The sequence below is a fragment of the Nycticebus coucang genome, chromosome 18 (genome assembly GCF_027406575.1).
Source record: "Nycticebus coucang isolate mNycCou1 chromosome 18, mNycCou1.pri, whole genome shotgun sequence".
Classification (NCBI taxonomy): Eukaryota; Metazoa; Chordata; class Mammalia; order Primates; family Lorisidae; genus Nycticebus; species Nycticebus coucang.
In genome coordinates this window covers 24,923,337-24,947,770 of record NC_069797.1, presented here as the reverse complement: position 1 = coordinate 24,947,770, position 24,434 = coordinate 24,923,337, and the positions used below count along the sequence as shown (strand labels likewise).

General features: G+C 38.1%; 1 protein-coding gene across 2 annotated transcripts in view; it reads left to right on the top strand.

Annotated features, from left to right (window-relative positions):
* Positions 1–24,434, top strand: part of KIAA0753 (KIAA0753 ortholog) — a 58,913-nt gene that overhangs the window by 6,275 nt on the left and 28,204 nt on the right. For both annotated transcript variants that reach the window (XM_053568534.1, XM_053568535.1), the window contains 9 exons: positions 2,521–2,627; positions 4,751–4,813; positions 5,209–5,424; positions 7,763–7,973; positions 19,095–19,327; positions 20,362–20,528; positions 22,002–22,118; positions 23,386–23,475; positions 23,710–23,796. In XM_053568534.1, coding sequence (XP_053424509.1) covers positions 2,521–2,627; positions 4,751–4,813; positions 5,209–5,424; positions 7,763–7,973; positions 19,095–19,327; positions 20,362–20,528; positions 22,002–22,118; positions 23,386–23,475; positions 23,710–23,796 — 1,291 coding nt within the window. The remainder of the gene's footprint in view (positions 1–2,520; positions 2,628–4,750; positions 4,814–5,208; positions 5,425–7,762; positions 7,974–19,094; positions 19,328–20,361; positions 20,529–22,001; positions 22,119–23,385; positions 23,476–23,709; positions 23,797–24,434) is intronic.

The following is a 24,434-nucleotide window of genomic DNA, read 5'->3' as shown; positions in this document are numbered from 1 at the left end:
TATTGTGGCATAGGAAAAACTTAGGAAAGGAAAAAGATACAGAAGGGATAGTTACGTATTTGTTTCTGAGCTTCCTAGGAACCAGCTAATGAGGGAACTGTTATCAGTTGCAGAATTTACAAAGTCTAAAATAGCAGAAACAATTGTGCAAGGAAAATAATTATTTCACACACTAAAGCCAGAAAGAAACTTCTCCTGTGGGTATTTTAAAGGAGGATATTGTGTGAGCCAGGTGTGGTGGCTGAACCTTATAATCCTAGCACTTTGGGAGGCTGAGCTCACGAGTTTGAGACCAGTGTGAGCAATAATGAGACCCTGTCTCTACTAAAAATAGAAAGCACACACACACACACACACAAAAAAAAAAAAAAAACAAAACTGGCAGGGTGTTGTGGTGACACTAGTGGTCCCAGCTACTTGGGAGGCTGAGGCAAGAGGCTCTCTTGCGCCCAGGACTTTGAGGTTGCTGTAAGCCAGGCATCCTTAAACTGCGGCCCACAGGCCACATGAAGCGGTGTGAATTGTATTTGTTTCCATTTTGTTTTTTACTTCAAAATAAGGTATGTGCAGTGTGCACAGGAATTTGTTCACAGTTTTTTTTTTCCTAAACTATAGTCCGGCCCTCCAACGGTCTGAGGGACAGTGAATTGGCCCCCTGTTGAAAAAGTTTGAGGACGCCTGCTGTAAGCTATCACACCACGGCACTCTACCCAGGATGACAGAGTGAGATTCTGTCTTAAAAAAACAAAACAAAACAAAGCAAACAGGTGGCACCTGTAGCTCAGTGGGTAGAGTGCCGGCCACATACACCGAGGCTGGCCAGTTCAAGCCTGGCCTAGGCCAGCTAAAACAACAATGACAACTGCAACAACAAAAAAAATAGCCAGGTGTTGTGTTGGACACCTGTAGTCCCAGCTACTTGGGAATCTGAGGTAAGAGAATTGCGTAAGCCCAAGAGTTTGAGGTTGCTGTGAGCTGTGACGCCATGGCACTCTACCCAGAGTGACAGTTTGAGACTCTATCTCAAAAAAAAAAAAAAAAAAAAAAGAGTATGTTGTGTGGTATCATGAATAATTCAAAAAACATTCTGATATAAAAATAACAAAAGTGCTGTGACTTGTTTCTCATAACATTCCTTAGTGTTAGTCTGTGGCACAACCTCGCCACATTTTATGGACAGAGCCATGGTGTTGCCAGAGGAGTGACAACAGGAGGCCCACTTCTCTGGTGATCAGTTCTAATATTAATGCAAGGGGACTTTTGGAACAGCCCTTTCAAACTCTGTGAGGGGAAAGACTGGGTTATTTTATTTTCTTTGTTTAAATTTTTAACATGTCTCAAATCAATACTTTGTAAACTATAATGGAAATGTGACAAAAATGCCAAATTGCTTTAAAAGCATATAAATATATACTTTCACTTTCTGCACATATTTTGTGGTACTAGTAATAGCTTGCAATGGCCTCTAGCTGCAGACTACCTTTTCCATTGCCCTAAGATGCCCATTTGTGCTTCCCCAGTGCTGCTCTGTAGACTGGCTGCATCAGAACCATCGGTAAGACGAGCAGTTAAAAACCCCTGTCTGGGCTAGTTCCCATTTATATTCTTATGAGCTGTAAATCTGGATATTTTCCCCACTGTGCAACCCAAACAAGAGATGGAAATAATTTGGCCTGTAAGGTTTCCATGAGACTGCATCTACATAAGCAACTCCTGACTTCAAATTTTTGCCTTCTTCAAAACACCCTTATACTCTTTTCACTGCCTGATGTTTAAATGAGTACATATTAAAAATTTGAACTTATAAAATACACCTATCCTAATAAAATACTGCTTTTCTCTGATGTGTATGCTAGAAATTTTATAGGAGATTTTGTTTGTATAATGTCTTTGGAAAGCACAGGCTGGAAAGTGTGGATAGATTGCATCTCCCTCAGGCAATCCTCCAGAAACAATTTCTTTGAACCAATCTTTTGAAAATGTGGAATGCCAGTGTATACAGGATATGCTTCCTGACAAATATATGAAGACTTTAGACATTCAAATAATGTTAGAACTTGCTATCTTAATGTGTTAGAGGAAAGCTTTCTCTTTTGGATTCAAGATAAGATTGTGTAAAAATAATCTCACTAAACATAAAAATGGCCGATAAAGAGTTTCTGAAAAAAAATAGCATAACAGATTTTGGCTCAATTTAAAGAGTTTTTATAAAATAGTAAGAAATGCTTCACGTCGCAATAGCTGTCCAGTGGGATTTGGATTGGGGAATTCTGGCCTGGAGAGAAGCATGATTCTGTTAACATCTTCATGTCCCTTCTGTCTCTGAGTCAGTACACAGTCCTACTCATTTCTAGTTTCGTGGCTGATGATAAATGAAATTTTCTGTTATGACAACTTTATTTTTTTCTTAATAAAACGAGAGATCTTCAACTTTATTACTTCTTTAAATTAAATTTTTATAAATTTAAGTTTTCATATATATGGTTTATAATCCACCTTCGTGGGGGAAAATATTTTCAGGCAGACTAGAAGCAGCTTTGGATCCAGATGAAGAACGTCGAATCCGTGTCAGGAGACAGGAGCAAGCTGTTCGTTCTGCCCGAATGCTCTACGTCCTCCAGCAGCAGGTGTGGAAAGCCCAGGAGAAGTGGGACAGTCAGCCTTGTGCATTGCTTTCTTAGAAAATTTCGGTTTTCCTGTTGTCTCAGAAAGATATGCATCAAAGTTACATGAATTCCAACAGATTTGTGAGGCTAAATTTCCTGAACACATAAACAATTCTTTTCTTTTTGTGATTTGTCTTTGTGTTTGTATGATGTGTGCATGGCTGACCTCCTTTAGCGGTTCTTGACTTTTTGAAAGTCATAGACTCTTGAACCCTAACATGCTTATACGGCACATATTTTTGCTAGTAAGTCGAGTAGATCAGTTACCCTGAAACCCTTAGTCCCCAGTTATGAACCTTAGTCTTAGAGGAAAGGGACCTTGTTAGTTTCCCAGCTGTCTCATGTTTATAATGTATTAGAGCAGTGGTTCTCAACCTTCCTAATGCTGTGAGCCTTTAATACAATTCTTCAGGTTGGGAGTCATCACTTGAGGAACTGTATTAAAGGGATTAGGAAGGTTCAGAACCACTGTATTAGAGGCTTAGTAGGTAGTAAGTAATTTGATTATTCTTTTTTAAACAGTAAAGAATGAAGACTGTTAAGTGTCTTTCAGGATACATTTAGTGGCTCATAGACAGGCATTTTCATTCTTTAGATCGCAATGGATTTTTTTCTTTTTCTTTCTTTTTTTCTTTTTTTTTTTGAGATAGAATCTCACTCTTGTCACCTTGGGTAGAGTGCTGTGACATCATAGCTTATAGCAACCTCAAACTCTTAGGCTCAGATGATCCCCTGTCCTCAGCCTCCAGAGTAGCTGGGACTATAGGCACTTGCCACAACAACCAGTTGTTTCTCTATTTTTAGTAGAGACAGGGTCTCACTCTTGCTCAGGCTAGTCTTGAACTCCTGGAGCTCAGGCAATCCACCCACCTCAGCCTCGCAGAGTGCTGGGATTATAGGCATGAGCCACCATGCTCAGATTGCAACAGTTTTTTTAAAAATGTTTGTTTCACCTACTTCCTAATTTACTAAGCTTTTAGCTAGCTTTCGGTTATTGACATTCCATGTTGGCCTTATTGCTTGAACCAAAAATTGTACTTTTTGGTTTAAAATGTCTGACTTAGATTTTGTTCTATATTCTTTTGGGGTTCTATTTTAGTTCTTTATTCTACACTGCTGTCATAGAGATTGTTCTAAAAACATGAATCTTACCATGTTAAACCTCTGCTTAAAAGTCTTCAGTGGCGGGCGGCGCCTGTGGCTCAGTGAGTAGGGCGCCGGCCCCATATGCCGAGGGTGGCGGGTTCAAACCCAGCCCCCGCCAAACTGCAACAAAAAAATAGCCGGGTGTTGTGGCGGGCGCCTGTAGTCCCAGCTGCTCGGGAGGCTGAGGCAGGAGAATCGTGTAAGCCCAAGAGTTAGAGATTGCTGTGAGCTGTGTGACGCCACGGCACTCTACCTGAGGACGGTACAGTGAGACTCTGTCTCTACAAAAAAAAAAAAAAAAAGTCTTCGGTGGCTCTTTGTAACTTTGAAGATGAAAGCTAAATTCTTTTTTTTTTTTTTTTTTTTTTGGAGAGACAGAGTCTCACTCTATGGCCCTCCGTAGAGCGCCGTGGCCTCACACCTCACAGCAACCTCCAACTCCCGGGCTTACGCTATTCTCTTGCCTCAGCCTCCCGAGTAGCTGGGACTACAGGCACCCGCCACAACGCCCGGCTATTTTTTGGTTGCAGTTTGGCCGGGGCCGGGTTTGAACCCGCCACCCTCGGTATATGGGGCCGGCGCCCCACCGACTGAGACACTGGTGCCGCCCCGAAAGCTAAATTCTTTAGCATGGCACGTAAGACTTCATAATCTGGTCCTCCTACCTTTCCAGAGTCACCTCCTTCACTCCTTCATGTTAAATTCCTATTACATCGGGGACCAAGGGATGGAAGGTGAACACTGCTCTCTTCACCATCTTGAACTGGAAACCAATAACTATTTCTGGATGTGTGAATGAAGAGCCTTGTCTCATTTGCAAGTGATTTGAATTAATAATGGTTATATTTGGACAAGACAGGACATATCCCTTTCTACAAAAAAAAAAAAAAATCAGTGGAAAGGTACAAAGTTTTCCTTTTTTTTCCTTCACAAAACAGGTAAAAGAAATCCAGGAAGAATTGGATAAATTGAGTCCACATAAAATTAAACACACTAAGAAGGTATGATGCAATTAAGTTATCTGTGATTACATTTCCCAATATTTTGTTAGTATTGCGTGTGAGTTCTCTGCACTAATACTCTTTTCAGTGCTCATAGAAACCATTAGTGAGAGAATGAGCACTTCATTATTCTGAATATGGGTTTGCCTTCCGAGGAACATGTTCTGAAGAATACATTTTATTGTTGCTGCTGGTATAAGACACTGAGAATAGGAAGCAAAAGACTTTGTCATCAGAGAACTTTAAATTTTACCATTCCCTTTACCATAAATAAGTTTTCACAATAGGAACCACTTTATGTAGAAAGAAGGTAGATTATAAATATTCTTAAAGGTCAGGTAGTATTCGGAAGTTCTGAATTTTGAAATAACTTCTGACATCTTATTTATTGCCAGTCATGGGCAATGTCTAGGCTGGCAGCTGCCCATCGAGGAGCCATTCGGGCCTTACAGATGTTTGTCACTCAGTTTACTGACAGCGGGGAGCACCCAATTCCTACTCGGTATAGGGAGCTGGGCAGCCTTATCCGCCAGCTTTCACTTTGTTCTGCCAGGCTGGATGCTGATCCTTCTGTTCCTGACGTGGTTATAGATATTCTGCAACAAATTGAGGTATGAAATTGATTCTAATTTTTTGCTCAAATTATATTGGAAGTAATGTTTACTATTGCCTAGTTTCATGAGGATTTATGCAGAACAAGACAAGACAACGCTTCTACCTAGTAGTAAATTAAATCTTTACAGAGGGCAGAAGAAACTTCATGTTTATTTTATCCTTTCTACAGTCTAGTCTATATATAGATATTTTATTTCTTTGAAAATTGGTGACTTGAGTATACAACATATAACAGCTTTAAACCAGTCCATTAGTTAAACGGAATGTTCCATTCCCTAGCCATACCACTTAAGGAAGAATTTATTAGCAAAGAAAGAAAAATAGTAAAGCATTCTTAAATTAGCGCTTAGATTAGAATATTAATGTTTAATCTAGATTGATTTTAGAAAAGAAGAAACACTTAAAGATACAGTATCTAGAACCAAAGCCTCAAATCTTGTGATATAGCTAGAGACTTCTAGAAATCACAGCTGGCATGTGCGAATCAGGAAAGGGTAGCATTCTTAGTTCTCATTGGCGACAAAGACAACAACAGCAGTAAGCTCTTAATTTTATAGTTCTCCAAAGTTTGCACTGTGCTACCTCATAATATGCCATTTGATCCTTACTATAGCAGTGTGATTTTTAGTTGATTTTATTACTGCTGTTTTATAGACTGATTTTTTTTTTTTAAGAAGCGAAAGTTAGTGAGATAACTCAAAATTATTTCTTTGGAGAGCTGGAAATCACATTCTGGTCTTCTGACTTGCATGCCAGTTATTATTTCTACTACACCATATGTTATCATCCAGAAATCAAAGGTGATCTTCATGTTAGCAGCATAGTAAGCTGTTAGCTGTACAAGAATGATGATGTAGTGGAGAGAATTCTGGACTAATGACATGCCAGCTGTGCCATTATTAACTAGGTCTTGGTGGTCTTTAAGGCCCTTCTACCTTTACAATTCCATTATCCAGTAAATATGAAGTCAAACACGTAAGTTCATGTGTTCACGAACTCATCCTAGAAAAAGTGCTACTTATCTCATTGCTGAATATCACTGTGGTCTCCTTCAACGTACTCTCCGTGGGAAACTATACACCAACACCACTGCCTAGTCCACCCTTTAAAGCACTTTTTCTAGGGCGAGTTCATGAACTTAATTGTCTGACCTTGTATGACAACAGCTCTGATGGCCATTCTAGAGAAAGAGTTCCAAAATTGCGTGGAGTAGGCACTGGTATTGGTCAGTGCATAGCTTCCCAAGGATAGTACTTTGAAGGTGACCACAGTGATATTCAGCAATGAGGTGTGTAGCACTTTTTCTAGGATGAGCTGGAGAACTTAAGTGTCCAGCCTCATATGTTTGTGAATTGCATTGGTTACCTTCGTGTATATAGAACTCACTGTCAGGAATGTTAATGTCAAATGTAGACCTCAGAACTTCAGGCAGCAGATCAAGTCATGTGATGTTTTTTAAACTTATACATAAAAACACTCATAGGCCAAAATTATCTAATTTAGAGAACATATAGTCATAATTTTAGAAAGGGTCTCAAAAGAATGTTTAGTTTCTCCCCCACATTTTGAGTTTGAGCAAGCGTACCTTTAATATTTCTTAAACAGAATGTTTATCTCCCCTATTTTTGAAACTATTAAATAGTGTAAGAAATTTATCTTTCTTGTTGCTATACTATATCATTTCATAGCTTATTATCTTATTACCTTATTATCATTTGAACTAACCCTCCCTGGCTATATTAAGTTGTCCTTAATTTGTACTGACTAGATAGAGACTGGACCTTCACTGCCCGGTAACAAGTTGTTGGGTACTTAATAGAGGATATGCCTTTTTTAGGAAGGAGGGACACAGATTTTCTACCTTAATTATGATCGACAAGCAATGAAAGCCACTGGACCTTCTGAGTTTCTGTTACTTTGTGTAAATGTATGTTAAATGTACTATGTTGGCTTACTTGAAAGACTACTTGAGTTTATAAAGTTTTTGTTGAGAATTAAAATGCTTTTAAAGCATTAGGATCATATTCTGAAGACTATAGTTAATTTCTAAAATGATTTTAAAATCCTTAATTTTAGGATTTGGATGCCATTAAAAGTAGTTAAATTCATTATTTCTTTGCTATTGATTTTAGTGAGCTAAACATGTAAAAGAACTCGCAGAAATTATTTTCACTAGAGATACTAAATAATAACATTTTTAAATTGACATTTTGATAACCATTAGAAATAACCATTTAATGACACATTTTTCAGTAGTTCTTATTTTCAGTTTTATGATTAAAAGTCATAATTTTGTGAGATAAACTAAGAGAATAATTGACTGTTTCATGGCAGGCTTTGGAATCTCTCCTGGAAAAGAAACTGTCACCAAAAAAAGTGAAGAAATGTTTCAGTGAAATTCAGAGTAAATTTCCTATTGGTAGCCAAAGGACATTAGAGAGATGGCCAAGTCCATCGCCAAAGAACAAGAGGAGACCTTTTGTAGCAAAGGAGACATTTCCACAGGAAGCAAGTCGACGTTCGGTGGCAAAGAAGCTTCTTGTTGGTATGTGTCTTAAAGTATTCATTGAGAGATATTTTATTCATTGAAATTATCTGGGTTGTAACAGCTATTGCAATGAGGGGAAAGTCAGGATTTAGAACCTAGACCACAACAGATAAACTTTATCTAGAATTAGTAAATAGCAGCCAAGATGCTTCCTTAGGCTAGAGGCTGGAGTATTCCTCTACTTCTGTAGAGGAAGTCTGGGGAAAGTCAAATTCACTTTTCCTGCATTGGGGATATCCAAAATAAAATTCCCATAGAGTTGGAAGTTACAACCCTACTTTTAAAAAAAAATTATTAGATTTTAATGATAGATAAATACACATTTGATATGTTTTTGTTCATATAAATAATAAATTCTTGTTATTCCAAGAAGTAGAATCGTTAAGTGATTGAAGTGCACATACAGATACTGCCAACTTGCCCCCTAGAAGTAGATATACAGTGATGTTTTGATTAACAGTGACGTTAATATATATTTTCCCAGTTCCCCTTAAGTACTTTGTATAGTAAAATTTAAATAATTTTCCAGTCTTGGTGGAAAATGGTGTCTTATTATTTTATGTTGCATTTCTCTAATTCCTAGTGAGGGTTATCCTTTCTTCCCACATTCCTTGGCCTTGTTTTTTTTCTCTTCTATAAGTTGCCTGTGCAGATCCTTAATTCATCCCCTTGCTGGATTCTGAGTCTTTTGTTTATAGATGTATAGAGGTTCTTTATATATTTTATTTATACATAAAAAGGATCTTGACCTATTTTTGGTTTACATGTATTATAAATATTTTTCCTTGCTCAGTTTCTTATATTTGAAATTTACTTACGATGTCTTTTCGGACACATAAATTTTAATTTCGTGAACAAATCATTAATCTTTCTTATGTATTTTAATATTTGATAAGGCAATTTTCCTCTCTTTGCTCTTTTTCACAATTCTGCTGATAGTCATTGCTCATCTTCTTGAGGAATGTAGAGTGAGCTTGTCAAGTTCCCTGAAAAATGCTGTTGGGATTTTGATTGGTATTGTACCGAGTTCATAATAACTAGAGGAGAAATGATGTCTTTACAGTGTGGAGCTTTCCCTTCTATTTGTTTATCCATCCTTTATAATTTAGCTTATGTAGGTTTTATAAATTCCTTATTAGGCTTATTTCTAGATCTTATATTGTAAAAACTGTAAGGTTTTTATAGCTATTACGAGTGGGAAATTCTCATTATATTATGAAATTGGTTATTGCTACTTAAAGGAAAGCTTTTGGATTTGTAGATTGCTTTTTTTATCTGGCACTATGCTGAAATCTCTTTTTATGATACTGTGTTTTGTTAGTTCTCGGGTACATATTTGAACATTTCTGAAATTGGGATGTGTTCTTAATTGATAACAATAAATTATAACATTTTAAAATTGTAAATATTTTAAACAACATTGAAAAATTCTGATTGGTTTAGCACCTGTACTCAGCATTTAGGGCGCCAGCCACATATACCCGGGCTGGTGGGTTTGAACCCGGCCCGGGCCTGCTAAACTGCAATGACAACGACAACAACAAAATAGACGAGCGTTGTGGTAGGTGCCTGTAGTCCCAGCTATTTGGGAGGCTAAGGCAAGAGAATCCCTTGTGCCCAAGAGTTTTGAGGTTGCTGTGATGCCACAGCACTCTACCCAGGGTGACATAGTGAGGCTCTATCTCAAAAAAAAATAATTCTGATTGATGTATAATGATGTGTCTTATAATTAGTGTTTTAGTTTTAACGAAATATGGAATGTTGTTAGTTAATTTTTTTGGTATTTTTCCTGACAGATGAGATTGCCCATCTATTAAATTTGTTTTCCTTTTAATTAAAATAGAACATATAGGTAGAAAAATATAACTATAGAAATTCATAGTTAAATTAATTACCAAAAAACAAAGACATTTATATAACTACTATCCCAGTCAAGAAATTGGACATTACCAGCACCTAAGAAATTCTTATTGGGCCCACCCCTTCTAATCTTTGTCCATCTTCTTTCCCAGATTTATTGTTTTTCCAATTTTTCTTTTCTTTTTCTTTTTTTTTTATTGAGACAGTCTCTCACTATGTCACCCTCAGGAGAATACTCTGGCGTCACAGCTCACAGCAGCCTCAAACTCGTGGGCTTAAGAGATTCTCTTGCCTCAGCCTCCCAAGTAGCTGGGACTACAGGCGCCCGCCACGATGCCCGGCTATTTTTTGGTTGCAGTTGTCATTGCTATTTAACTGGCCTGGGTTGGGTTTGAACCTGCCACCCTTTGTGCATGTGGCTGACGCCATAATCAATGTTATGGGTGCTGAGACTTATTGTTCTGATTTTTAATGCTATATTTTGGTTTTACCTGGCTTGAAACTTAGTAAAACTGGAATTACTCAATAGAGATTCTTTTGGGACAGTTTTCTTTCTCTTAATGCTTTGTAAGATTCATCTGTTCTGTTCATATAGCTGTGATTTGTGTTCATTGCTATATTCTGTTAAATGACTATATTACAACTTATTCCATTGTTTGAATCATTGAGTTTTTCAGTCTTAGAGGATTATAAAGAAAGTCAGTCTGGTTGTTCTTAATCTATATGTCTTGTTACATCTGTGCATACATTTCTGTTGGGCGTATTCCCAAGAGTATAATTGTTAGGTTATAGGATATGTGTTTGTCCAACTTGAGTAGTCAGAGTATTTTCATCATTTTATATTCCCATGAGCAGTGTAGAACAGTTGCTCTTCATCCTTGCCAGCACTTGTTATCAATAGTTTTTAAAATTTTAGTCACTTGGTCAATGTATAGATGTATAATTTGGGTTCTAATTAACATTTTATGGACGGCTAATGGCATGAGCCCTTATTTATATATTGTATTTATAGGCCATTTAGATGTCTTTTGTGAAATGCCAGTTCAAATCTCTTTTCCACCTTCTCTCTCTCTTGTCATTCCCTTTCTCTACCTTCCTTCTTCTCTCATTTCTTCTTTTTATTGATTTGTTGTTTGTTTTTTGTTTTGGGGGTTTTTTTGCAGTTTTTGGCCGGGGCTGGGTTTGAACCCCCCACCTCTGGCATATGGGGCCAGCGCCCTAGTCCTTTGAGCCACAGGCGCCACCCTGATTTGTCGTTTTTTTAAGCAGAAGTATTTATGTGGAACAGCGTTCAGTTGTATGTGTTGTAAATATCATAGAAATAAGATGTGGCTTGCTTTTAAATATCTCAGTTGTATCTTTTGAAGCACAGAATTCTTAATTTCACTATAGTTCCATTAATCAGTCTTTTCCTGTGTATTTTTTGTTTTGTATCTTAAGCTTTCCCTGTGCCACTGTTATGAAGACGTTTTTCTATGTTATTTCCTAGAAAAGTTGCATTTTTTTCCCGGATAGGTATCCAATTGACCTAGCACTATTTGTTGAAAAAGATTATTCTTTCCCCAAAGTGACATGCAGTGTCAATTTTGTAATAGATCAAGTATCCACATACATGTGAGTCACTTTCTAGGCCCTCTGTTCTCTTCCTTTGATCTAATTACTGATCCTTATGATAGTGCTATACACTAATTATTCTAAGTTTTAATATCTCGTTAAACCGAATTTCCTACTTATTCATCCTCCATAGTATCTTGGCTAACCTTCACCCTTGGTATTTCTGGTAGAAATTTTGGAGTCAGAATTTGTCAGTTTCCATTAAAGCTCCTCCCCCTTTTCACACCCTCCCAAAAATAAAAAAATGACCTGTTGGAATTTTGATGGGGAATTGATATCTTTACAATATTGGATTCCCCAATCTGCTAGCAGGGTATATCCCTCTGTTTATTAGTTTGACTTTCAATACTCTCAGTAATTTTTGTGTATGTATATATACCTTATACCCAGCAACCTTGCTTAGCTTATTTATATCTGATAATTTATTTAGGTTATTTTTGTTTGGTATGTATGTAACATCATCTATATATAACTACTGGTTTATTTCCCCCTTTATAATCTTAACATTTTTATTTTTTTTCCTCCATTGGTTCCTGGGTTTGTTTACTTGATCTGTAGATGATTGATATGAAGATATGTTAAGGTCTCTTGTATATACTCAAGACTTTCTTAATATCGCATTACATTTCTGTTAATTTTTTCTTTGTATCTTTTGAAGTTGTGTTGTTATATGCATAATATAATAGGTCCTGGCTTTTAAATTTTTTTAGTGGATTTTATATGCTTTTTTTGCTGGTGGTGTTTTTTTGTTTTTTTGTTTTTTTTAAAGAGACAGTGTCTCATCCTATTGCCTGGGCTAGAGTGCCGTGGCACAAGCATAGCTCACTGTAACCTTAAACTCCTGGGCTCAAGTGATCCTCCCACATCAGCCTCTGAAGTAGCTAAGACTTTAGGTGTGCGCAACTATAGCTAGCTAATTAAAAACATTTTTTTCAAAAGAGTTAGGATTTTATTATGCTGCTTAGGCTGGTCTCAGCCTCCTGGCCTCAAGTAATCCTCTTGCCTGGGCCTCCCCAAAGTGCTAGGCTTACAGTCATGGGCCACTACACCTAGCCTATATGTTGTTATAAATATCTCTCTTTTAAGATCATTTGCTTTGGGTTCTGTTTTATCTGATATTAATAGTGCTTCATCTACTTAACTTTTTGGCACTTTCCTGGTATAATATTTTTCATCCCTTTACATTCAGTCTTCACTTTTTTATTTTAAGAATGTGTCTCCTAAACAGTTTATTTATTGGTGTATTTAGCCCTGTTTTTGGAGCTCTATATTTAACTTACTTACATTTACTGAGATTAATGACATATTTGAACTTTCTTCTACCTTATTTTATATTTTTCATTTGCCAAAGTTTTTTTCTGTTGTAATTTACTATATTAATCAAGATTTTATTTCATTTCTTCCCTCTGTTGATTTAAAAGTTATGTATCCATCTAGAATTCAACGGACTTACTTCTCAGTCTGCCACTGTGTACGGAACCTAAATAGCTTAGTGTCCACCTATGACGTGAATGTAACTGTGAGGCGGAAGACCCAACTGTCTTTCCTGTTCTCTACTCTCTTAGTACTTCACTTCTGACAGCAGACGTGTGGGGATTTTGTTCACTGGAAATACAGTTCTCCAGTGGCTACCAACCAGGGGTCCTATAATTAAGTTAAATTCTGACACTATGTATCTGGGAATCAGACCCTACATATTAAGGCTCAGTCCTATAAGATGACCCCTCCATTGCATGTCCCAGGTTGTAAATCAGGGTTCCCTCAGCCCACTCCTAGGGTTTGCTGGATAGCTGATAGAACTCAGGGAAATGTTTACTCATTTATTATAAAGAACATTACAAAGGATACAGATGAACAACCAAATGGAAGAGACACACAGGGCGAAGTGTGTGGGAAGGGGTGTGGAGCTTGTCTGCCTCAAGGTGTTTAGCCCTGGAGCCCTCCAAAACCTGTTGTTCAGAGATTTTTGTGGAGGCTTCATCCTGTAGGCATGATCAATTATTAACACAATCTCTAGCCCCTCTCTCTCCCCTTCCTGGGGTAGGGCTGAAAGTCCCAAGCTAATCATGGCTTGGTCTTTCTGATGACCACCCCCCACCAGGAGCCCACCAGGAGTCACCTCATTAGAACTAAAGATATTCCTTTTACTCAGGAAATTCTAGGGGATTGGGAGCTCTATGTCAGGAACTGGGTTTAAAGACCAAATATTAAACAATGCACCTAGCAACCCTGTTGCTCAGGAATTACAAGGGTTATAGAAGCTCTGTGCCAGGAATTGGGGGAGAGACCAAATATATCTGTATTTTGCCATGTATAATGTGCACGTTTTTGCCCAAATTTTTGTGGGAAAAATAAGGATGTGCATTATACATGGGTAGTATGACTTGGGAGCAGGGGAGCTCAGCAGGCCTCCTGGGGCCATAGTGCCCTCCTCCTGCCTGGGTGTGCCAGGCACATGGGGTTCCAGTCTGGGAAGATCGTGGATCGGTGGGAATGGACTGGAGCAGCTTCCACAGAAGGCCACGATTAGGGGTAGTGGTGACGCTGTTGAGCCAGGTTGTGGCTGTGTGGGGTGAAGGCTGAGGCCTAAGGCCTGCCTGCATGGAAGGAACTGGGTGCCCTACATGGGCCCTAGGGACCTGTGTGGCCATCTTGTCTGTGGCCCCCGATATGGTGGAAAGGGAATGTGTCCCAGGAGAGGGGGAAGAGCAGCCTTCACAAAGCCGTCAGGTATGGGAGGGTTACCAGGGGGCGTTAGCTCTCCCCAGATATGTTCTTCAGCTGAGTGTTGGCTGCTTTCTCAGGGGGCATTTTTCTGAAAGTTTTGACCAAAAATGTGGGTGTATATTATACATGAGAGAGCATTTTACGTGGCAAAATATAGTATTTTTATCATATCACACATCACAGTAACAAAACCTAATTTACTCAATTATCATTAAATAGTTGTTTACTATAATGGGATATTTTTTCCCCTTCATTGACAGACAGGTGTAATTAACATAGTATCTGCCTGTTTGGTTTTTTTTTTTTTTTTTGTGACATAATCTGTTTGTCACCCAGGCTAGAGTGCTGTGGCCTCAGCCTGGCTCATAGCAACCTCAACTCCTGGGTTCAATCGATCCTCTTGCCTCAGCTTCCTGAGTAGCTGGGACTATAGGCGCGTAGCACATCCAGCTAATTTTTCTGTTTTGGTAGAGATGAGGTTTTGCTTTTGTTCAGGCTGGTCTCGAACTCCTGACCTCAAGGAATCCTCCTCCTGCACTTCCCAGAGTACTAGGATTACAGGTGTGAGCCACTGTGTCTGGCCAGTGGCTTTCTAAGCAGAAGTCTGCCTTTGCCAGCCTTTCCCTTGAGGACAGGTATTGTGTCCATTTGTCTTGTATGTATCCTCTGTGACTAGTCCTGCATCTGGCACATGGGTAGATACTTAAGTGTTGGTTGAAAGACTCTATGAGGAAGTGTATTTGAATAAGAGAAGACTTCTGAGCAGCAAATCATAGTAACTTGACTTCTGGATTCTGGGGTACTCACTTTTGATACTCTGCAGGAAATGCAAAGAACATTTCAGAGTGCCCACCAATTGCGTGAGGAGAACCAGCTTCAGAGAGAAGTTGAAAAACCTGTTATCTCATGTGCATTATAGGAACAGTGTAGGAAAGCCAGGAGGCAGGGGTGGAAAACCAAGAAGGCCTAGCTTCTGGTCTCAGCTTTGCCAGTTCATGATCCTACATTGACTTACTATCTCTGAACTTGAATTTTTTCATCTACAAAATGGAGAGGTTAGTCCTTGTCTTTTGTGACTTAGTTGCAAGTAGCAAATTAAGTAATTACTAAATGCTATAAAAATGTAAGGTGGTATTTTTAGTTTGTAACAATAGCCCCAAATTATTAAGAAAAGGCTAGTCATGTAAGGCATATTCTAAGAAAACGAATCTTTGGTGGCCATTTTAAAGCAAGTTTGTGGTCGTAAAAAAGTAAGCTGTAATTCCCAGGAAAATGTGTTTATGTGGTCTAGCCTGGGACTGGAAGTCAGGAGACTTGGCTCTTCTGGTGACCATGAGAAGTACACTTAACTCAAGGATGTGGCAGCTTTCTTACTTATGTTTGTTGTTTTTTCCGTATGATCTGGATTTTAGAAGGTTACATTTCTTTGTTTCTATTTTAGATATCACTCTACCTAATTCTTTCATTTGGATTTGCATTAGTATGACTTGTCAGCTGTAAGGATGGTGGCTCCTTCCCACCACCAGCAGTGTCCTCAAACTCACTGCTGAGACTTACACTGCATTTGCATGCCGACTTATGTAAATCATAAGTGAAAAGTTATCAAGACCTAGAGTCAGAGTTGCTGTGATGTATGTAATCTTGTGATTAACAAATTACATACTGAAGATTCAGTTTTACTATTCTTCTCTTCCAATTTAATATTTCCTAGCTCTGTAACTTCTGTAGTTTTGAAAACTACCCAGTTAAAGAAGACAATATAGGGAAATCTGACTCTTGATTTAACTGCTGTTGAAGTAGTCTAAATGTAGTTTTCCTTTGATTATGAAATGTTTTAAATATAGAGAAAAGAATAAACATTGTGTATCCACTACTTAGACTTATCAGATATTAATGTTCTTGCTTTATTTGCCTCAGAATTTTATTTTAGAAATAAAATATAGTACAGGTTGAGCATCACTTACCTGAAAATTTAAAATCTTAAAACTCCAAATAGCATTTCCCTAGAACATCGTGTCTGTTTTCTTAAAAGTTCTGGATTTTGGAACATTTCAGATTCGGGGTACTCAACCCCTTATGTGTGGGGAATACATTCCAAGACCCCCAGTGGATACCTGAAATTGAGGGTAGTACTGAGCCTAATTACCATCATTTACAGTACATTTCTGTTCATGTCTTCCACCCAACTTGAATGCCTTTCCTTTTTAACAAAGCATTTATCACACACTGTGGCTGCAACTTTTGCAGTTCGTGGTGTGACAGCAAAACTAGCATAAATTTCTTTTTCCTTCTCCACAATTTCACAAATAGAAGATTCTTACCACAGATCTTAACAACCTCAGCGTATGATTTTTTTCGTTCCTCCTTAAGTAGAGAACTTTCACATTTTCATCTAAAGGAGGCGCTTTCCAGCTTCTTTGGCATATCTAAATTGCCAGAATTACTGCTCTTATACTTTGGGGCCATTAGTAAGTCAAGTAAAGGTTACTTGAACACAGATAGTTGATCTGATCATCTAGATGGTTACTAAGTGACTAACAGGCTGGAAGTATGTGCAGACTTGGATACACAATTTAAAACTTATGAATTGTTTATTTTTGGAATTTTCTATTTAATATTTTCAGACCCGTGGCTGATGACAGGTAACTGAAACCGCGGAAAGTGAACCGTGGGTAAGGGGGAGCTCCTGTGTGACAGGTGCGGCTGAAGTCCCTTTTATATTTTTCTCTTCATTCCATTCCTCTCCTTCTCCCTAGAGGTTACTATTGTTATTATATCATAGACCTGTTCTGCTTTTATATTTGTACTGCTTATGTTTCTATCCATAAACCATATAAAGCATAGTTTTATGTAAATGATATCTGCTAGTATTTATAAGTTTGTGGTTTGCTTCCCCCTCCACCCTCCAGTTATGTTTCTAAGATTCATGTTGATACTTGAGTTCAATTTATTGATTTAACTGTTGTGTAAGTTTCCTTTATATGAATATACCGTAGTTTATTTTTCAGTTCTTTTCATTGATGGACATTCGGGTAGTTCTTTGCATTTTGCTTTTATAAAGTGATGAAGTGAACGTCTGTGTACCCATGCAAGGGTTCCTCCCTGCTGAGCATATACCTAGGAGTGAAATTGCTGGGTTGCAGTGTGTGTGAGTCTTCAACTTTACTATAACAATCAAGCTGTTCTCCAAAGTGGCTGGGCTGTTTTACCCTGCACTAGTTAGTTTGTGAGAGTACTTGTTTTCCACATCTTTTGATGAATATGAAATGGTATCTCGTTTGAGTATTTCTGATGACTGGTGAAGTTGACCATCTTTTCATGTTTTTATTGACAATTCCGATTTTCCACCTAAATTGCCAATTTCTATCCTTTGCCTTTTTCTCTATTTGATTATTTTTCTAATAGTTGTGTAGAAGTATTTTTTTAATATAATCTGAATATTAGTCCTATCTTGATTATATGCATTATAGACAGCTACTTCCAGACTTTGGCTTATCTGTTGACTTTGCGATGTCCTTTTGTCAAATGCAAGTTTTAGTTTAATGTAATTACATTCAAATATGTCAATATTATATTTGACCTTAAGAAAGTCTTTTCTGCCCTGTTTTGTCATACTGCTAGTCTTTTGTATTTTCTTCTTAAAGCTTTAGAGTTTTCTTTCCACATTTAGGTCTTGTGGAAAGTTGAAGTATTGAAGTATTCAGTGTGAGGCAAAGAATCAGTTTTGTTTTTCTGTCTAGGGATTCTGGTAGTCAGCACAGTTTGTTGAACAGTCCGGTTCATACTCAAGGATTTGTCATGCTGCCTTTGTAATTTCCATCTTGTTTCATTGATTTCTGCCTGTTCTGGCATTACTCCCACACTACCTTAATACTACAGCTTTATCACTAAGACTTTACCTCTAGTAGAGTTAGACTCCTGCCTCTTCCTCACTCCTTACTTTGTTGTTGTTCTTCAGACTCACATGGGCTATTCTTAGGACTTTACTCTTCATATGAATTTTATCGATCAACCTGTTTTGGATCCACAAAAATGATCTGTTGGTATTTTTCAAATTGAATATATATTTGAAATTATAGATTACTTTGGGGAGAATTGACAGGTTTACAATCCCTTCATTTATGAAACAGTTTTTTCAAATTTTCTTTAATGTCTTTTTACCTTTTATTTTTTTCTATAGAAGTTTTATACATCTTTCATTAGATTTCTTACCAAGTGCCTTATAGTTTTTTTGTCGATGTTGATGAGATTTTTTTCTCTTATATTTTCAATTAATTATTTTGATGTGTGCGGTTGGTAGTGATTTTTGTATAGTTACCTTCTTATCCAGAAACCTTGCTGACCTCTCTTCTTAGCTATAATGGTTTGTCTGTAGATTTTCTTGGACTTTGTATACAGACCCTTATCTTATCTTCAAATAGTCTTATTTCCTTTCCTATTGCAGATTGAATGTCATGTATGGAGTTCAGTCTTTATTCTGTATCAAATTGGGAGCCTTTAAAGGCTTTGAGTAGAGAAGCAGCATTTAAATATTTACATTTTAGAAAAACAATAGTGGTAGCCGGATGATAGTATGAATATAAACAAGGGATCAGTTAGGAGACACTATCATTATAGTCAACAAGACATAGCAAATCTGGTCTTGGATAGTAGCAGAAAATAAGTTTAAGGCATATTTCAGAATTAGGATCAAAGGGACCACACATATGAGTAAATATGGGAGGTAAGATTCAGGAATCAACCATGACATCTAGGTTTTCACTTATAAAACTGTAGGAAAACAGGTTAGCAGCAAAACGCCTGACTTTACAGGGCCAGGGTAGATATTTGGAGCTTATCTGTATATAGGTAATCATTCTCAACTATTTGATTTGAATAGCGTTTTCCTCTGTTTGTCCTTCTGAAATCTCAATGTAGATAAGTATCAGTCTGAAATAGAACATCCAGGGACCCAGGAGTTGGAGAGTGAGCCTGATTTATTAGATGTGGCTATCTTTCCGGAAGAAGGCCCATTTATTCTAGACCAAAGTGTAAACTTCAAATATGAGGCATTAGCCCCTGCAAAAACAAAGGCCGTGAAAAAGAAGCCTGTGACTGAGAATGTGCCGATTAGGAAGAAAGATGCTGTGGCGCCAACAAGACAACAGCAAGTATGAAATCATTCCTTTGTTTTGGCCCATTTATACGTATGAATCTGACCCTGTCCAAGATCACACAGACTGCTGCACAGTAGAGCCCTTGTGTCTGATTATCTGAGCTGATTTAGCATAGCTCTAGGTTGTTTTTATATTTTAACATAAAATAAAAATCTTTAATGTTACTAGAATAGGGCATTCTCTCTGGTCCTTGTTCAGTAAGGTCCTAATCAATTTGACATCAAGATCTTAATTGGGGCAGGCAATTTTAAAATTAATTTTTTTTTCTGCTTCTGACTTAGAAGTGTAAGATTTGACGGGAGTAAGATTTGGTTCCTGGTAAAGATAAATATTGAACAATAATAATCACTAAATATTAAAAGGCATCCTAGGGTAAGTGCTTTCTCATATGCCTTTGGAAGGCAGCTAGGTAGTTAGAACTTGGTTAGAAACTGTGTTACATTTTAAGCTTCTGTTTGCAACTTCCTTAAGGCCCTACCAGTGGCAAACTGGCCAGAAGACCACCTCCTGGTCTGCAAACATACTATCATCTGATAGTGCTGTCTAGAGGTTTCTGCAGCAAACCTTTAATTATCAGGTGGACTCAGAAGATTCAGCAGTTTATCACCAGTTACTGACTGGTGAGGATTAGGCTTAAGTCTTTATTCCTTCTCAAACAGACTCTTCATGGGGGTCATTGGGAAGACAGATTGAACCTGTGAGAATTCAGCTTGGTGCTAAGAATTTAGCTTGGTAGTAAATTGCCTTAAATAATATGGTATAAATTTTTTTTGTTTGTTTAATTAGGAAAGCCATTATAAATAAATAAAATATATTTTATATATAGTATGTGTAAGTGGCAGAGCCCCTGCCCCCTTTCAAGGTTGCCTCAGTGTCATTTATACCTTCCCCCAAGTTTCTACCACAACGCTTTCTACTTAGGTTTTACTGGATGGGTTCACGCATAGCATGGAGACACTTAGAGCGTTAGTGGCTCAGGGTTTCTTTGGTATTCAATTGGCTTTATAATTTATACAAATCTCTTACAGGGATCCCACAAAGCTGAAAGAAGTAAACAAAGCCAACCTCATGGTAAGAACAGGTTGCAACAGACAACAGTCTCATCCAGGTTAAAAATGAACCAACAACCTATGAAAGACCATAGGGCTCCTTGGATACCTCCAAATCCCACGTCCCCACCAGCATCTCCTAAATGGTATGTAACAGTTCAGAGGACCATTTGGGTATGTGATTTTAGTTCTCCTCCACAAATAAAGGTGACTATAGTTTAGAGAGCAAGTGAAGTAGCAGACTTAATTCTTCCCAGTAAGAAGAAATGCTTGTTTGGGTGAGTGATACCATGAGAAGTTTTAGTCTAGAAGCCTGTTGGTTTCTTTTGCTCCCTGACTTTGTGGTTAGAATAACTTTCCATGGGCCCAGTGGACATGTGTCATGGGTTGTATGGAGGACAGTCGACTTCCCTTCACTTATCTCTTTCTACAACAGATTCTAGTTACTTGAGGCCAGGGACTGTGTCTTTCTTGTATTTGAATGTCCAATGCCTGGCACATAGTAGACTTTCAGTAAATCTTTGCTGCAATAATACATATTTTAAAATAATTTTAATTCCAAGTCAAGATATTTATGAAGTATAAAACCACATAGATGTCGTCAACAGTCTTAACTGCAGGGGACAGTTAGGACACTGTGTACATTACGACATGTCCTGTCACTTCATTCATAACACTTAGAGAACGAGGAGCTGTCATTCCACAGGGCTGGAGAGAAAAAGAGCAGGGCCGAGTTAGGCACAAATAGTCTTTTGGGGAAGTGCGTCAAAGGTTAGCGGAGCTTGTTTGCCATGGGGCAGTGGTTCTTGAAAAACACAGTCAAAAGTATCAGATGGAACTGAAAAAAGAAGGAAGCATAAAGCAGTAATGTGGAAGGATAACAAGGCAGAGGCTTGGGTGGAAGAGACACCCCTAAGATTCCGAGTGATTCTGAAGGAATGGTTGCACTCATCCATCAGTGCTCATTTTAAAGCTGAAGAAATCATGTTTAGAGGATTTATTAATGTCTTGCTCATGTAACACAGCTGGGACCCAAATCTAGTCTTCTGATTTCATAATGTACTTTTTTTGTTTTTGTTACTCTGTTCTGTTTTCTATATTTGCATATATAAGTATTAATATGGAGGTGTGCATTTAGTTGATAAGCTCATAAAAGTGTCAGATGGTTGAAGTTTGTATTGCAAACCAAATATATGACAGAGTGTCTTTCAGAGTGAATGGGTGGTGGTGGGGGAGGGGACAGATGGGACTTATAGTGTCGTGTTAGGCCTTATTAAGGTACAGAGTTGCCTTATAACATGGGATGTAATTAGTGATCCTTATCTAAATATTATAACAGGATTTTGTTGAAGTTCACCTCGTGTTCTTTAACTGACCATTGTTTTTCATTTAAAATAGTGATTGCTTCTTTGAAGCAAAGGAAAATTTCTTCCTTTTGACCTTGACTTGAGTGCTGGAGGATCTCACCCTTCACACTCCGCTTCCAGTTTATGGCCCTTAATTGCTGTATATCACCGTTAACTTCATGCTTTCATCTTCTCTGTGCTGGCCCCTATTTGGATGAGTTTTTGGACATGTAGTAAGTGATCATGAAGGTGTATTTTTCCATTTGTTTGCAGTGCTGCGTGGCTAAAGGTAAAATCTAGCCCTAGAGATGTGACAAAAGAGCCCCTCCAGCAAGAAGTTACCCAAGAGGAAGGTCAGTTCAGAGGTGCTGTTGAGCATGAAGCGGCCAGGTATGTGCTGATATTTTTCAAATCTTTGGAAATTAAAGGGCTTCTTTTAAATAGACTCTGAACCAAGCCCTTCTCTTTCATATGTATAAAACTTTCATATGTATAAATGTAGATCATTAAACATTTTTGTCAAAGTATACAACATATAGTGAGCCCCTCTTTTATTCCTTATTATTTCATTAATTCAGAAACGTTGTGCATGTCAGTGTTATACCAGTTGCTAGTTTTGTAATGGTACAATTGTGAGTGAATGGAAACTTTTTAAAAGAGGGGAAATAAGATATCTCAGCCTCTGCTAATTTACAGGCAGTAGAGAAGATACGTAATTAACCACAATTTAAGATAACACGTGGTATGTAACCTAAGAACTGAAAGAGTTTAGAATAGGCAGAGGTTACTTCTGTGCAGAGGTCCAGGCTTCATGGAGGAAGATGGAAATTAAGGGCTGGGACTTGAATAGGCAGCATTTAAATAGGGGTAGGATGAAGCAGGAACATTCCATAAGAAGAGAACAGTGAAAACAGGTTGCTCTGTGTTTGTTTGGCTGAAATTATTCTTGCAGTTACGGGAAAGCAAAAATAAAAATAGGCCATTAAATAATTTGGTAATATTCATATGTTCAAAAGAATCAAAGCCCTTTCACATATATAAAGTTGTACACAGTTAACTTTTCCCTTTTATTTTTATTTGACCTTACTATGCCTGTATGGCTTTCGGGGGAGCCCATTTCTTTGTCTAAACTTGAAGATACAGCAAGGTCTTTGTTTTAGGCTAACAAGAAATCCTGACCCGGTGCCTATAGCTCAGTGAGTAGGGCGCCAGCCACATACACCGAAGCTGGTGTGTTCGAGCCCGTCCTGGGCCTGCTAAACAACAATGACAACTGCAACCAAAAAATAGCCAGGTGTTGTGGCGGGCGCTGTAGTAGCTGTAGTCCCAGCTACTTGGGAGGCTGCGGCAAGAGAATTGCTTAAGCCCAAGAGTTCGAGGTTGCTGTGAGCTGTGATGCCATAGCCCTCTACCAAGGGTGACACAGTGAAACTCTGTCTCAAAAAAAAAAGAAAGGAATCCTAGTTTTCTTGAACCTTTGGAGGGGTTTCTTGTTGCTTTAAAGCTTTATGGGTACAGTGAGGTTACCTTAGCCACCAGGTCCCTTAATGGTGCTTGGGGGTAGAGGGGAAGATTCTGACTTCTGGTCTGTTTCTGTGGTAATGGCACCCTGCATTGTAAAGGCAGAATTGGTTTGATTCTTTTGACTATCTGCTAGGCTCGCTTGGCTTGATGCTGAAACTTCCAAAAGATTGAAGGAACTAGAAGAATTAAAAGCCAAAGAAATGGACAGAATGCAAAGACAGAGGTAAATATTTGCTCCTAAGGTAGAAAAAGGTAAGTAGGCCTATTGTACATCATCTGGTAGTCTTGACAGTGAATTGAGTGTAGGTCTAGCCGCAGTTTTTGTTTATTGGCCATCTGCCTCCTTAGAGGCCTGTGAAGTCACCTAAGAAACCTATGTGGAGTCAGGATTAGAGCCCCAGGGAGTCCTGACTTTGCTTGGAGGAGAGTTGGGGTGACTCTTTGTACTGCTCTCTAGGCTTGACTGGCTTGATGCTGAAAATTCTAGAACAAAGGAACTGAATGAACTCAAAACTAAAGAAATGGATAGACTCCAAAAAGTGAGGTATGTGTTTGCTTCTGAGCAAGAATACTGGATGCTTGCCTATCCTAGTTGATCTAGGTAGTTTAACAACTAACCTGGACAGTTGAAACATGACTTCCTTACATGGACGAGTGAGTGAGAGAAGAGATGAAGCCCTGCAGCCCACGTGTGTATTAGACCATGATATTTTTGCTAGGAAATGTTTCTTTGTGTAGTTTGAAAACTGAAAAAACATCTAAAGCTTTGGGGGAGGTTCTGTTTAAAAGATCAGAGTCTTTTATTTGTTTATTTGTACTACCCTCAAAGATACTTTTCCCTAGCCACACACCCTTCCTTAAGAAGGTAATTGGTTCTTATGATGTATGTGAGTGTATAGATAACTTTTGTCTCACATTTTAGTTTGAATGTAACCTTAGGTTTCCGTACAGTTCCCTTTTGTTTTCTTGTTCTTTTCTTTTCTTTTCTTTCTTTTTTCCCCCCACTGGCCAATACAGTTACCTTTTTTTATTTACTCCCTAAGAGTGTTACCACCCTCACTATAGGCATGAAGAAGCCTGTTAAAAGAGTTAGTTTTGGCCCATTAATTCAACTCAGATGATGATTCACCCTGCAGTCAGAATACTCATGGAAACATCTATGCATTCTCTCACCATTCATCT